Source organism: Sinocyclocheilus rhinocerous, unplaced genomic scaffold (assembly GCF_001515625.1).
Source record: "Sinocyclocheilus rhinocerous isolate Xijiao unplaced genomic scaffold, SAMN03320098_v1.1 scaffold697, whole genome shotgun sequence".
Classification (NCBI taxonomy): domain Eukaryota; kingdom Metazoa; phylum Chordata; class Actinopteri; order Cypriniformes; family Cyprinidae; genus Sinocyclocheilus; species Sinocyclocheilus rhinocerous.
In genome coordinates this window covers 1,196,835-1,208,921 of record NW_015664033.1, presented here as the reverse complement: position 1 = coordinate 1,208,921, position 12,087 = coordinate 1,196,835, and the positions used below count along the sequence as shown (strand labels likewise).

Sequence of the window (12,087 nt, the reverse complement as noted above, 5' to 3'; positions counted from 1 at the left end):
TACACTGAAAAAAATGTTTCATTCATCCAATTAAAAAATTTTTTTGGTAATGATTCACATCTATATTTTTTTAACTTGAGCCAATGAAAAATAAATAACTTGCCCGTAGGGCAAAAATAAATAAATAATAAATAAAAAATTGAAAAACAAATAACTTGCCCTTAGGGCAAGTTATTTACAGTGGGTACGGAAAGTATTCAGACCCCCTTAAATTTTTCACTCTTTGTTATATTGCAGCCATTTGCTAAAATCATTTAAGTTAATTTTTTTTCCTCATTAATGTACACATAGCACCCCATATTGACAGAAAAACACAGAATTGTTGACATTTTTGCAGATTTATTAAAAAAGAAAAACTGAAATATCACATGGTCTTAAGTATTCAGACCCTTTGCTGTGACTCTCATATATTTAACTCAGGTGCTGTCCATTTGTTCTGATCATCCTTGAGATGGTTCTACACCTTCATTTGAGTCCAGCTGTGTTTGATTATACTGATTGGACTTGATTAGGAAAGCCACACACCTGTCTATATAAGACCTTACAGCTCACAGTGCATGTCAGAGCAAATGAGAATCATGAGGTCAAAGGAACTGCCTGAAGAGCTCAGAGACAGAATTGTGGCAAGGCACAGATCTGGTCAAGGTTACAAAAAAATTTCTGCTGCACTTAAGGTTCCTAAGAGCACGGTGGCCTCCATAATCCTTAAATGGAAGACGTTTGGGACGGCCAGAACCCTTCCTAGAGCTGGCCGTCCGGCCAAACTGAGCTATTGGGGGAGAAGAGCCTTGGTGAGAGAGGTAAAGAAGAACCCAAAGATCACTGTGGCTGAGCTCCAGAGATGCAGTCGGGAGATGGGAGAAAGTTGTAGAAAGTCAACCATCACTGCAGCCCTCCACCAGTCGGGGCTTTATGGCAGAGTGGCCCGACGGAAGCCTCTCCTCAGTGCAAGACACATGAAAGCCCGCATGGAGTTTGCTAAAAAAACACCTGAAGGACTCCAAGATGGTGAGAAATAAGATTCTCTGGTCTGATGAGACCAAGATAGAACTTTTTGGCCTTAATTCTAAGCGGTATGTGTGGAGAAAACCAGGCACCTGTCCAATACAGTCCCAACAGTGAAGCATGGTGGTGGCAGCATCATGCTGTGGGGGTGTTTTTCAGCTGCAGGGACAGGACGACTGGTTGCAATCGAGGGAAAGATGAATGCGGCCAAGTACAGGGATATCCTGGATGAAAACCTTCTCCAGAGTGCTCAGGACCTCAGACTGGAACTAAGGTTTACCTTCCAACAAGACAATGACCCTAAGCACACAGCTAAAATAACGAAGGAGTGGCTTCACAACGACTCTGTGACTGTTCTTGAATGGCCCGGCCAGAGCCCTGACTTAAACCCAATTGAGCATCTCTGGAGAGACCTAAAAATGGCTGTCCACCAACGTTTACCGTCCAACCTGACAGAACTGGAGAGGATCTGCAAGGAGGAATGGCAGAGGATTCCCAAATCCAGGTGTGAAAAACTTGTTGTATCTTTCCCAAAAAGACTCATGGCTGTATTAGATCAAAAGGGGGCTTCTACTAAACACAGAGCAAAGTGTCTGAATACTTAGGACCATGTGATGTTTCAGTTTTTCTTTTTTAATAAATCTGCAAAGATGTCAACAATTCTGTGTTTTTCTGTCAATATGGGGTGCTGTGTGTACATTAATGAGGAAAAAAAATTAACTTAAATGATTTTAGCAAATGGCTGCAACATAACAAAGAGTGAAAAATTTAAGGGGGTCTGAATACTTTCCGTACCCACTGTATATATATATATATAAATAAATACTGTAAAGGTCACACTTACCAAGAGCAAATCCTGCTATGTTCCACAGCGGAAGCAGGAGGGTCGGACGCACTCTGTTCTCAGCCAGTATCTCATTAAACTTTCGCAGGTGCTGCTTCTCTTGATCCCACATTTCCTTAATTGATATATCATCACATTGAATGCCTAGTTCCATATTACATCAGACCTCACTGAACGCTGTTCTTTCTAAACAAACTTATATAACAACCCTTCCAAATGTGATATAGGGAAATGGTAATCTTTGTGTAATAATTGCCAGCTTTGGTTTATGGAGTGATACCTGAATGAGTGGACTGATTTGTGTATGGCCAAGAACAGCCATCTGACCAGCATAGATTCGGTTGGCACCATATTCTCCTGCATGGTCCACTCTCATCATCCTGTGAAGCATGGCTTTTTCTTCTTCATCATTGGTGGGAGGCAATACAACATATGCCCTTACACTGGACACAACAGCTGAAAGTCACACAAACATGCAATGGTAAGTGAGTACCATAGAAAGAACATTCTTGGTGTGTTCACACAAACACACATGCAGTTTGTTTTAATATACAGAAGCTCTGAGCACTTAAATATATTATATATACAAGAAATGACATTATACGTAATTGTCGCGTGCACCGCATTTTATACTGCCTCTCGAGCTCGTCAGTATTTGCATGCGATTTGCATACTTCGCGTCAATCGGCCAGTCATTTGGACTGGCGGGAGCCAATAGGACTCCAGGAAAGGTTGGAAGGGAAGGAGTTCCCATAACGGAGAAATATCTCCGTGATGTCTCGTTCCCGCTCTCAGGGAACCGAGGTTACGATAGTAACCGGAGCGTTATGAAACTGTCTCGGTAACACTTACATTTGTGATTTGTACAAAGTTGACCCGCTGTCGGTAATAATGGCTGTTTAGAATCACAAAGCAAAAGCTGAGGTCTGACAAACCTGTGCATGTTTGCAATTGTTTTTGATAACGGAAAAATCGATAAATGTCATTGAAAGGATCTAGGTGGGCGGTGTCGCGCGCATAGCGTTTACTAAACACTGTAGTCGGCGCTTGAATATTACGTCAATGACTGGTGTTACGAAAAACTTTACCTTCGCGCTTAGGTAAGACATTTATTTCGCAAATGTCTCATCAAATGTAAAATAAAACTGAGCTGATATATGAAATAAATATATTGAATTTATTGTATATTATAAAATATATATTGAATAAATGACCATTTATTCAATCGTTTTAACACGTGACTTGTTTTGCACTATAACAAGTCACGTGTTAAAACGATTAAATAAATAAGTAATTCAATATTCCGAATAATACAGGTACATGCCAATTATTTAGTTTCTTGTGAGGTTGTAGCTGACTCCTGTGTACGTGCCCAAACTTTGTTGGTAGCCTAAATGCTTAACCAACAAGTAGCCTAATGCTATCATTTTTTTTTTTTTTGTTAAAGCTACTAATCTCTTAATAATAGCATTATTTAGTAGGCCTATCTGCATTCAACATTGTTTTTTTTTTTTTTGTGGACAGTGTTGCTTACCATAATGTTTACAACAGTTTAATGTTTTACAACATGTCTTTTAATCTCTTTCCTCACTTAAAAGGCATATTTGATTGCTTTTAAAGGTTACATATTCTGCAAGTATTAACTGTGTTAGATGAAAGTTCATGTGTGGTTCAAATTCTGATAAATGCTGATAAAAAATCAAAAGATAAAACAAGATGTGTATGAAGCAATGGAACAGATAATTTCTTTTGCTGTATTGTACAGCGCATGTATATCTGGAACATGGTAGATGGTACTCTGCTGGATTTGTTGATATTCTTGTTGGTATAGGAGATGCTGTCATTCTGGACACAACCGAGTGGGCGTCTGCTGGTGGGGGTTGACACAGCACCTACAGCGCGTCTGAATGCTGCCATCGCTGAGATCAGAGAACAGTATGGAGGCCTGCTGCCCAAGAACCACTGAAAAACTGAAGCACAGTTCAAATATGCGGTAAATAATTTTTGAAGCAAACACAAGTACACACACACATTGACTCGCTTCTGTCTTTTTCTCTTTTACTCTTCCCTTTTGTGAGCAAAAGATAGTTGAATGTTAAACTGAAAGCTTTCTTGTCTATTTTATTTATATGAAATTTATTTTATATATTTGTATCTTATACATGGCTCTTAACAGCTCATAGCATCCTATTGTATGCATATTGCATGAGTCACTTTACCTCATCCTTCCACACAGTGGCACTCTCACACAGCAAATCTTCTTATTCCGCTGACTCCAAGAAGGAGCATAGGGCCTCTAGCAAATAGCATATAGCAGCAGTAAACCCCATTGAATTGTGATTTACCAATATGAATCTATTTTCAGACTCAAAATTAAATGTATGTTTCTTGTGCAACCGGCCTTGTGGAAGTTTCTGGTAGAAAATGTTGAAGAAAAGTATTCACAATGCATGTAAAGATAATTACTTGTGATCACAGCTGTCTTGTACATGTATGGACATTACTGCTGTATTTAAGACAAAGACTGTATTCTTTTTTAAAGTATGTGTTTAACCATTTTTGAGTTTAGATTCCCAGGGAATGTAATAAAATGTGTATTTTGAATGCAGTGTAAAGGCCTGTTCATAGGAAGATGTTTTAATAATCATTCTCATTATGTGAGAACGGGGAAGTCCAAACCACAGCTGTAATGAGAACGGCACAGAGGAATGATATCAATGGAATCCCTTTCGGAACAATTTTTTCCAATGGATGAACAACAAAAGCATTGACAGCCAATCTGAATTTATCCACCTTTTAAGAGCTTGAGCATTTAAGTGTCAGATTACATAACAATTAACATCTCGCTGATATCGAGTAAGGTGACTTCTTGGACTTCTCACTGTGATCCAGAGTTGGGGTACTCAATGTCGGACTCTGAATCAAGTCCGGACTTGAGTCCCATTAACCCTTCGCTGGGCATGTGATTGACAGGCGATCTGACCAATCATAACTCAGAATCTGCCATTTTGTCCGACAAGCAAACCAGACTGGAGAGGAGGTTAACTTTGGTGGACTTGAGCTTGAAAAGTGGTGTGTATTGATGTCTTTCCGCAGTTAAAACAAGATAGCTTCTGATGTTCGTTCAGGTTTATTTTGTGCTATGACAAGTAAAGAGGAAGACATGGGTCTGAATGCCGCTTGAAATGAGGTGCTACAGTGATCTGTCACGACACATTGAAGAGCCACAAAATGGATTTTATTGTTTGAATTTCTTAGAAAATGACAATTTGAAAGCTGAGACTTTGTTTCATACCAAAAGTTACCTGCTCTCTTGTATGTCGGTGTGTTGTCAGTTTTCTCTTTGCTCCACAATGTATTTTTCACTGCGTGAGAACATGATGTGTGGCGTGAGAGTGCATGGCTTGTCGGACTCAGCAACAGTAACTAAGGAGGGCGGGTGTTTGCAAAGGGTCAATTATGAATGAACTTATACTTGTCACGCTCTCTGGTAAATTTGTACTCAAACTTGACATAAATTTTTCTGAGTACAGTCAAGTCCAGGTTATGTATAACATGAAAGATGTAATATTTAACAACATAAATTTAAGATAACAAGACATTAGTAAACGTCTCCAACTCCAACTCGATTGGTTAAAGACTTGGACTCGACTTTGACACAACAAAATGGACTAAGACACTACTATGATCTTGAATTCACATCACTGTACCTTCTGCAGTTGAAATGCGACACTATCAGTTCTTTACTGATCTTGTGCACTGATCTGAAAAGTGAAAACCCTCAAATTAGCTCTAACTCTGGCAGATCCCACATTTTAGGACAACCTTTGCCCAATTCCCTCCTCAGATGTCTCTGAGGTTTACTTTATGTGTGTCCTTTCACAAATTACCACTTCTCCTTGTGAGAGCTCTAGTGACCAAACAGCTTGTCCTCCAAATGGAAATCAAAAATAGAAATGGGAAAAAAATCTTTTTCAGGATTTTGGTTCACAGAGCAGACAGAAAAATAGTCACAAACAAAATTTCACACCTTTAAGAGCCCTCCAAAAATATATAATGTAATATAATGGAATATTTCCAATTCATGTGTTGCTTGTTTTTGTCCGTATTTTCTGAAAATTTATTTTTGAATGGCCGTCAATGGAAAAAAGAAAGAAAGATGCTTTTTGGCATCTATTTACTGGCGAAATGACATCTACCAGCAGAGACTCGTTTGAAGATAACCAGCCAAAACTGGACCCCTTGTCTCAAACAAACAGCAATGTTTGCACAGAACAGTAGCATTTAGACTTTTTGGGAAAAAGTGTGAACTCTGTGAATAGCTTACTTTGTTCTAGCTCAGTTTAAATATGCTAAATCCTATTTTAAGATTGTACACCTTTAAGTACAGGTGCAAATTTATTTGGCATGTGTGTCAATATTAATTGCCATTTCCCAGTGGCGTGCACAGACATGCATACACACGCTCAAATGCACAAATACACAACAGCGTAAGCAAAATGGGGAATATTCCCCTCGCAGTGCAAAATAAATACACTAGGGAAAGAAAAGAATACTGCTTCAAGCTCAAGTGTGAGGGAAATCCACACACCTGACTTAAGATACCCACTGTAGCATCAGAAAAGCACTTGCCATCAGTTTACAGCAGTTCTCCACCATCCTATTACACTGCAATAATGCTCCAGGGATATCTGTTAAATAACTGACGTTTAGCCTGTATTATGTATGGCTTTCCATGCAAATGTCACAGCACATAGAGAAAGAAACCTTTGATCATTGCTCTTATTTGGTGATGGTGGGGCTGTAGTATTAAGAATGGATTGAGAAGAAATTTACTCCATTGAATTAAGATTTTAGAACAGACTTGTTTTTATTTTTGATGTTGTTAATAGTGCTGCAGTCTTCTGAGGCGTGCTCTCTACAAATTTTGCTCTTTGACCTTGAAGACTGGTTTGTTAAATCGATTGTTAAATTGTTAAGTGCGTTAAATCGATATCGGCTCCGTCCGGATTTAGGCAAGTAGTAATAGTTGCTTGTAAAACCTTTAATTTTCCAATTACAGTTCCATTTCTTACTGATAAATTAGCATTGACGTTTCTGATTGGGAATTGTGAGTATTGAGTAAGCTGGAGAGACATTATTCAGTGCCTGCTGAAGGAATTATTCAGGACAAGAGGAGTTTAAAGCTGTAAAATGTGCTCTGCCAGTTCTTTGATGCTGTGATTCATTCTTTATATCTTCGTCTCTGTCTTTCGGTTCCCATGGTTCAGCTGCCCTCTTCAGGCATTAGGAATTTCCAAATACATATTGCAAAATATTTACACAGGACCATTTCCAGCTTACGGCAAACAGCCTCGGCTCTCATTCGAGATTTTGAATACACCAATACATACAGCACCAAGCCTTCAAGGCTCAGTAAAAAGGCAAAGGAATTACTACGAAATTGCAGATACATATTTATTTGAAAATACCTCAGCAGTGGCAGTCGGTACAGACAGTGTGTATTGTTCACAGGGATCTCTGCCCTGATGAGGGAGCAAAAAAATCACCAAGAAGATGGTTCGACTGAATAACAACACAATGGCTGCCTGATATGAGAGCGGATTTAGCCTGCAGGAAGCATAAGCAGACTGTAAACACACATCTGAGGCGTTTTTCTGACAGAAAAAGCAAACAGTTTAAAGTGTGGGATATTACAGAGGTATTAGATCCAGTTTAAACACTCTCAGATAATTTTACAGAGTTCAAATTACCCTAAAGAGCTGGCTAGGGAGCTAAAAAAGAAATGGTGCTAGATTCATTACACTGGTAAATGTATAAGCAAACATTTTTGATACAGGTGATAACATATAAGGGCATGTAAAAAAAGTTTCTATATTATTTTGATTTGGTAAAATGGCAGACTGGTTTATATTTAGCAAACCTGCTGACTCAAAGGAGTCAGCAGCTTGTCCCACACCTCCAGTTTTATGATAGCCCTGCCTAAAGGACACATGGTGGCCCTTATGTCCAGAGACTTTCCCTCAAAGTTAATGCCTGACCCATTGGCCTCCTCCCTCACAAAGCCCTGTGGGTTCTTTTGATAGTACATTTCTTTGTAAAGGGCCTGGTCACACTCCTTTCCTTTCGGGTAGATGCCTACTGCAAACCAATTCTTATACAGATTGTAGTCCCAGGGGACAGAAAACATGAAGGCCAGGGTCTCAGTGTAGTCATTTCTGCTTCGCTCGAACAGGTCGTAGGTCATAACCCCCACGCTGCCAGTGGCCTGAGCGCTGGTCTTGCTGAAGGTGCATACTTCGGTCTTGAGGGGGCGCACTGTGGGCTGAGGTGGATTGGAGGTTTCACCACTCTCAAGATAGACCCTGTGGGATTTATATGCATGAATCATACACAAGCACGCACACATTTATTGCTACACAAAATGCACATTTAAATGGATAGTTCACCACCCCAAATTCTAATTCTGTCTGTTCCAAACATGTATGCCTTCATCCTTCATTGGAACACTAAATGATATTTTAAAGAATTGTTATTTTTGTCCATACAATTAAATGAAAGTACAGTAAATGGGGTCCAAAATAACATTTCATGCAAAAACAAAAAAAACAACAAAAAAAACAACATTTCCTCAGAAGAAGGTAAGTCTTACAGGTTTGGAAAGACATGAGGGTGAATAAGTGATAACAGAATTTCCATCTTAATGCATTTTATGCTTCTTTCCTTAAATAGATACATACATGTTACACATATAGAAGTTTAGATACAAAGTTTTAGTTTTGAATGCTTGGTTTAACATTAGTTTTGCTTCTGGTTGTAGTCTCACTTTGGGTTGAGCAGGCAGTAGTTGTTTGTCAGGTTGGCGATCTCTATGGTGGCGTGTCTCTTGCTGCTCACGTTGGCAGCGGCAGCCTCAGCAGACTCAGTCATGATGGTTCACGATAGATCTGATTGACGGCTGAAACGGAGAGAAGTAGAGAGGAGAGGGATGGTGTGAGAAAAGAAGTCTGTACCTCACAGTAAAAAGCAGTGGAAATGCAGTTTTGTTTACACTGCAGGGCAGCAGCGAAAATACAATAACTTTTCTGTGATAAAACGTTTGCTGTCATAAGTTAATTGTCCTCTATTTAAACTGCTGTGCTGAATTAGTGTTAAATTCAGGTCTTATTACTGAAAAAGATTCTGTACTGTCTGGTCTGTGCATACACTTAAATATAAAGCATAGAAGCATTAGATTAAGTTCACATAGCTCTTCTCAAGTTCACTTCTGCCCCTCTTTTATTACCATTGTCAATGTTAACTAGTGAATAAACAGGGTCACAGTAAATACACGCAGAGACCACACTTCAAAAACCATTGTGCCTCTAGCAATCTTCAATTTTATAATGCACTGCTTTTAAAAGAAGCAAAGAGTGTGAAATAGAGTTGCTCAAGTGTCCATAACTGAATAAACTATCTTGCTATTATAATTTTAATATGGAAATAAAAGTATACATTAGCATTTAGTTTTGATTATTAAGTAGGAGAATGAAGGCTTACCTCTGTGGTACTCCGGAGTGTGTGTGTTGCTCAGTAACAGTGCGTTCCGAAAGAGTCACTGTGTTTTTACTTTGTCCCTTTCCAAGTCTTCATGATCAGCAACAAGAACAGTACATACCCACCTGCGAAAAAAGCATGCTTACTCAAATTTAGTGTACACCCTCTTTACACAAACATGGAGACACACTCTCACACACATAACAGCTCAAGAGGCATCAATGACATTGGTGGGAAAATGCTTGGAACAGTTCCACACCCAAAACTGGTTGTTATAGATTTGTTAGACCAGAACAGTGAAGTTGCATGTACAGATCTGTCTCGGAAATTACTAAATTTTTAAGGGGTTATGCAAGCTCAGATTCAAACAAGTAGGTATGGCAGCATTTACAGGAATACGTTTTAGGTGAGGTTTCCTGATAATTAGTAATAATTAGTCTTTGTAGTGTTTAGTACACTAACAATAGTATTTTGAAACAGTTTGGATGGGAATGTTTGTTCTGTTATGTGTTTTGAATAATGACAGAATGAGCCTCGAAATATGCTCACTTCCTTTCATATTTTTTTTTAGATATTTTTATGGGCTTTTTTTTGTTGCATTTTTTATAGATAGGACAATAGAGAGACGACAGGAAAGCACTCGAGACGGGAATCGAACTCGGGTCACCGTGAGCGCAGTCACGCTGTATGTCAACGCACTAACCAGGCTATTGGTGCCGACTTCATTTCATAATTTTAAAAATAATACTGTTTTTGTGCCACAGAATGTATACAGGTGCATCTCAATAAATTAGAATCTTCAGTCTGTGTGCATTGAATTTATTTAATACACGAGTTTCACAATTTGAGTTGAATTACTGAAATAAATGAACTTTTCCACGACATTCTAATTTATTGAGATGCACCTGTAGTTTTAAGAGTTTTTAGGTGAGAATGTACTTGTTTAGATTTCAAATATGTGGTTTGTTAATAAAGATAACGTCTGTTTGAAAATCACAGCCGTGCCAATATACAGCCATGTCTCACATCTACTCGTGTGATATTGCTCATATAAGTTAACATTTGTTCATGGTTCATGATTTTAAATAGCTTAATATTACATTTCATTTGATGTTTCTTATAAGAAATGTATGTGAAAAGCAAAGGGCAGCTTGTAGAGCATGATGCTACAGCAATAACATGTTTATGGACTTGATTCCCCAGGAGTGCATAAATGTATGTATACTTTATGAAATATATTTATGAATTGATGTATACTAATGTATGTTTTATGAATGCAACAAGTTTCTTTAAATAGAAGCGTCAGCCAAAATATCACCTCACTGTATATGTATATATATGTATATATATGTATATGTAGTGCAGAGTGACACAGAACCAAACATAAGTATTCAAAACAGTCTTTTTATTTAGACACATTTTGAGATTTACAATCAGAAAACTGGGCAGCATGAATGCAGGTATTAATACAGACATCAAAAAGTTGCATCAACATATGAAAGCACAATGGCGTGTGCATTATGACATTTAATATGCGTATGATGTTTAAGATTATAAAAAGTATATGGAAAAAGTATTTTAATCATATGTGTTACTTTTAGACAAAATTTGTTTATTGTTTAGCCCATCTTGTCATAGACCTCTAGCTTAATAATAGCCTTGCCCACAGTAGACATGGTGGCCCTTAAGTCTATTTTCTTTCCTTTGTGGATGATTCCAGTTCCCCCCGCATCTGCACGGGTGAACTGGCTGAAGTCCTTCCCCTCATACATGTGCTTGTACAGGGCCTTGTCACATCCACGGCTGCTCTCAAACAACCCGATGCCCATCACATTCTTGTAGAGGTGGAAGTCAAAGGGGATAGAGAACAGAACGGCCATACGCTCAGTGCACATACGGTTCTGCATGTGGAAGAGGTCATAGGTCAAGATGCCCACAGCTCCGGTGGCAGTGTTGTCATCCTTAGTGAATGAGCAAACCTCGGTCTTGGTGGTGCGGATGGTGGGTTGAGGTGGATGGTAACTGAACCCACTGGACATGTACACTCTGAGAGAAGATTATAGTTGACATTGGTCAATAATATTTTAAAGACCTGTACAACTACAATAAATAACATTGAGTAAATAAAAAGAATTTGCCCAAAAATTATGTGATCAGCAAGTCATAGTAATGTTTTTTCATTACTTTAACTCATCAAAATAATTTAAAGCTGCAGTCTGTAACTTTTTTTTTGGTTAAAAATGATCCGAAATCAATATTTGAGCAAGTACATAACCAGCCAGTGTTCAAAACTATCGCCTTACTTTAGCCCGATTCACAACGGTCAGCTTATAATAATGTTTTCTAATTTGAGTGGAATGGGTAGGTTTTCGTGGGAAATTTGAGCATGGCACTGCGTCATTATGTAACGTCTGTAAACATAAAGAAGTTGTCCCGGCTACTAGACTATCGCATGTGCGGGTCCTGCAGGTGGTGGATCGTTTATAGCCTTTTCTGACAGCAGCCAGAATAATTAAATGTATCATTTTGATGGCGGATTGTAATCCATAAAGGATTATGTGTTTATGAAACACATGTGAATGAAATTAAATTATATTCCAGTTATAAATGTGCTTCTGATTACAGATAGCCTGGGATTACAAAGATTTGTATTTTAAAGAAAACCAGTTCGAAGGGAGCATAATTAGCTTTTTGGGTTAAAA

At 38.5% G+C, this 12,087-nt stretch overlaps 3 protein-coding genes across 6 annotated transcripts in view; all 3 read right to left on the bottom strand.

Moving 5' to 3' along the window:
- The window catches only part of LOC107729533 (5-demethoxyubiquinone hydroxylase, mitochondrial-like), a 10,387-nt gene extending 7,479 nt beyond the window's left edge, over positions 1 to 2,908 (bottom strand). For all 3 annotated transcript variants that reach the window (XM_016540085.1, XM_016540087.1, XM_016540088.1), the window contains exons 1-3: positions 2,702 to 2,908; positions 2,130 to 2,305; positions 1,850 to 1,964 (exon numbers count right to left, since the gene is read on the bottom strand). In XM_016540085.1, coding sequence (XP_016395571.1) covers positions 1,850 to 1,964; positions 2,130 to 2,305; positions 2,702 to 2,792 — 382 coding nt within the window. In that variant the 5' untranslated portion in view covers positions 2,793 to 2,908. The remainder of the gene's footprint in view (positions 1 to 1,849; positions 1,965 to 2,129; positions 2,306 to 2,701) is intronic.
- A 4,384-nt stretch (positions 2,909 to 7,292) lies between these two features.
- Positions 7,293 to 9,607, bottom strand: LOC107729534 (DELTA-actitoxin-Afr1a-like). The gene is made up of 3 exons (XM_016540089.1): positions 9,389 to 9,607; positions 8,676 to 8,807; positions 7,293 to 8,214 (listed from the first exon to the last, which is right to left on the bottom strand). The coding sequence occupies exons 2-3, from the start codon at positions 8,777 to 8,779 to the stop codon at positions 7,764 to 7,766; spliced, it is 555 nt and encodes a 184-aa protein (XP_016395575.1). The 5' UTR covers positions 8,780 to 8,807; positions 9,389 to 9,607; the 3' UTR covers positions 7,293 to 7,763.
- A 1,166-nt stretch (positions 9,608 to 10,773) lies between these two features.
- Positions 10,774 to 12,087, bottom strand: part of LOC107729535 (bryoporin-like) — a 3,731-nt gene continuing 2,417 nt past the window's right edge. For both annotated transcript variants that reach the window (XM_016540091.1, XM_016540090.1), the window contains exon 3: positions 10,774 to 11,431. In XM_016540091.1, the coding sequence (XP_016395577.1) occupies positions 11,005 to 11,431 (427 nt within the window). In that variant the 3' untranslated portion in view covers positions 10,774 to 11,004. The remainder of the gene's footprint in view (positions 11,432 to 12,087) is intronic.

What these genes read in the sequence shown, in the direction of transcription:
- LOC107729534 (XM_016540089.1), bottom strand. Translation starts at nt 8,779, where the DNA reads ATGACTGAGTCTGCTGAGGCTGCCGCTGCCAACGTGAGCAGCAAGAGA. An exon ending in TACTGCCTGCTCAACCCAAA is followed by an intron (nt 8,215 to 8,675) that starts GTGAGACTACAA and finishes TAAATCCCACAG; the next exon opens with GGTCTATCTTGAGAGTGGTG.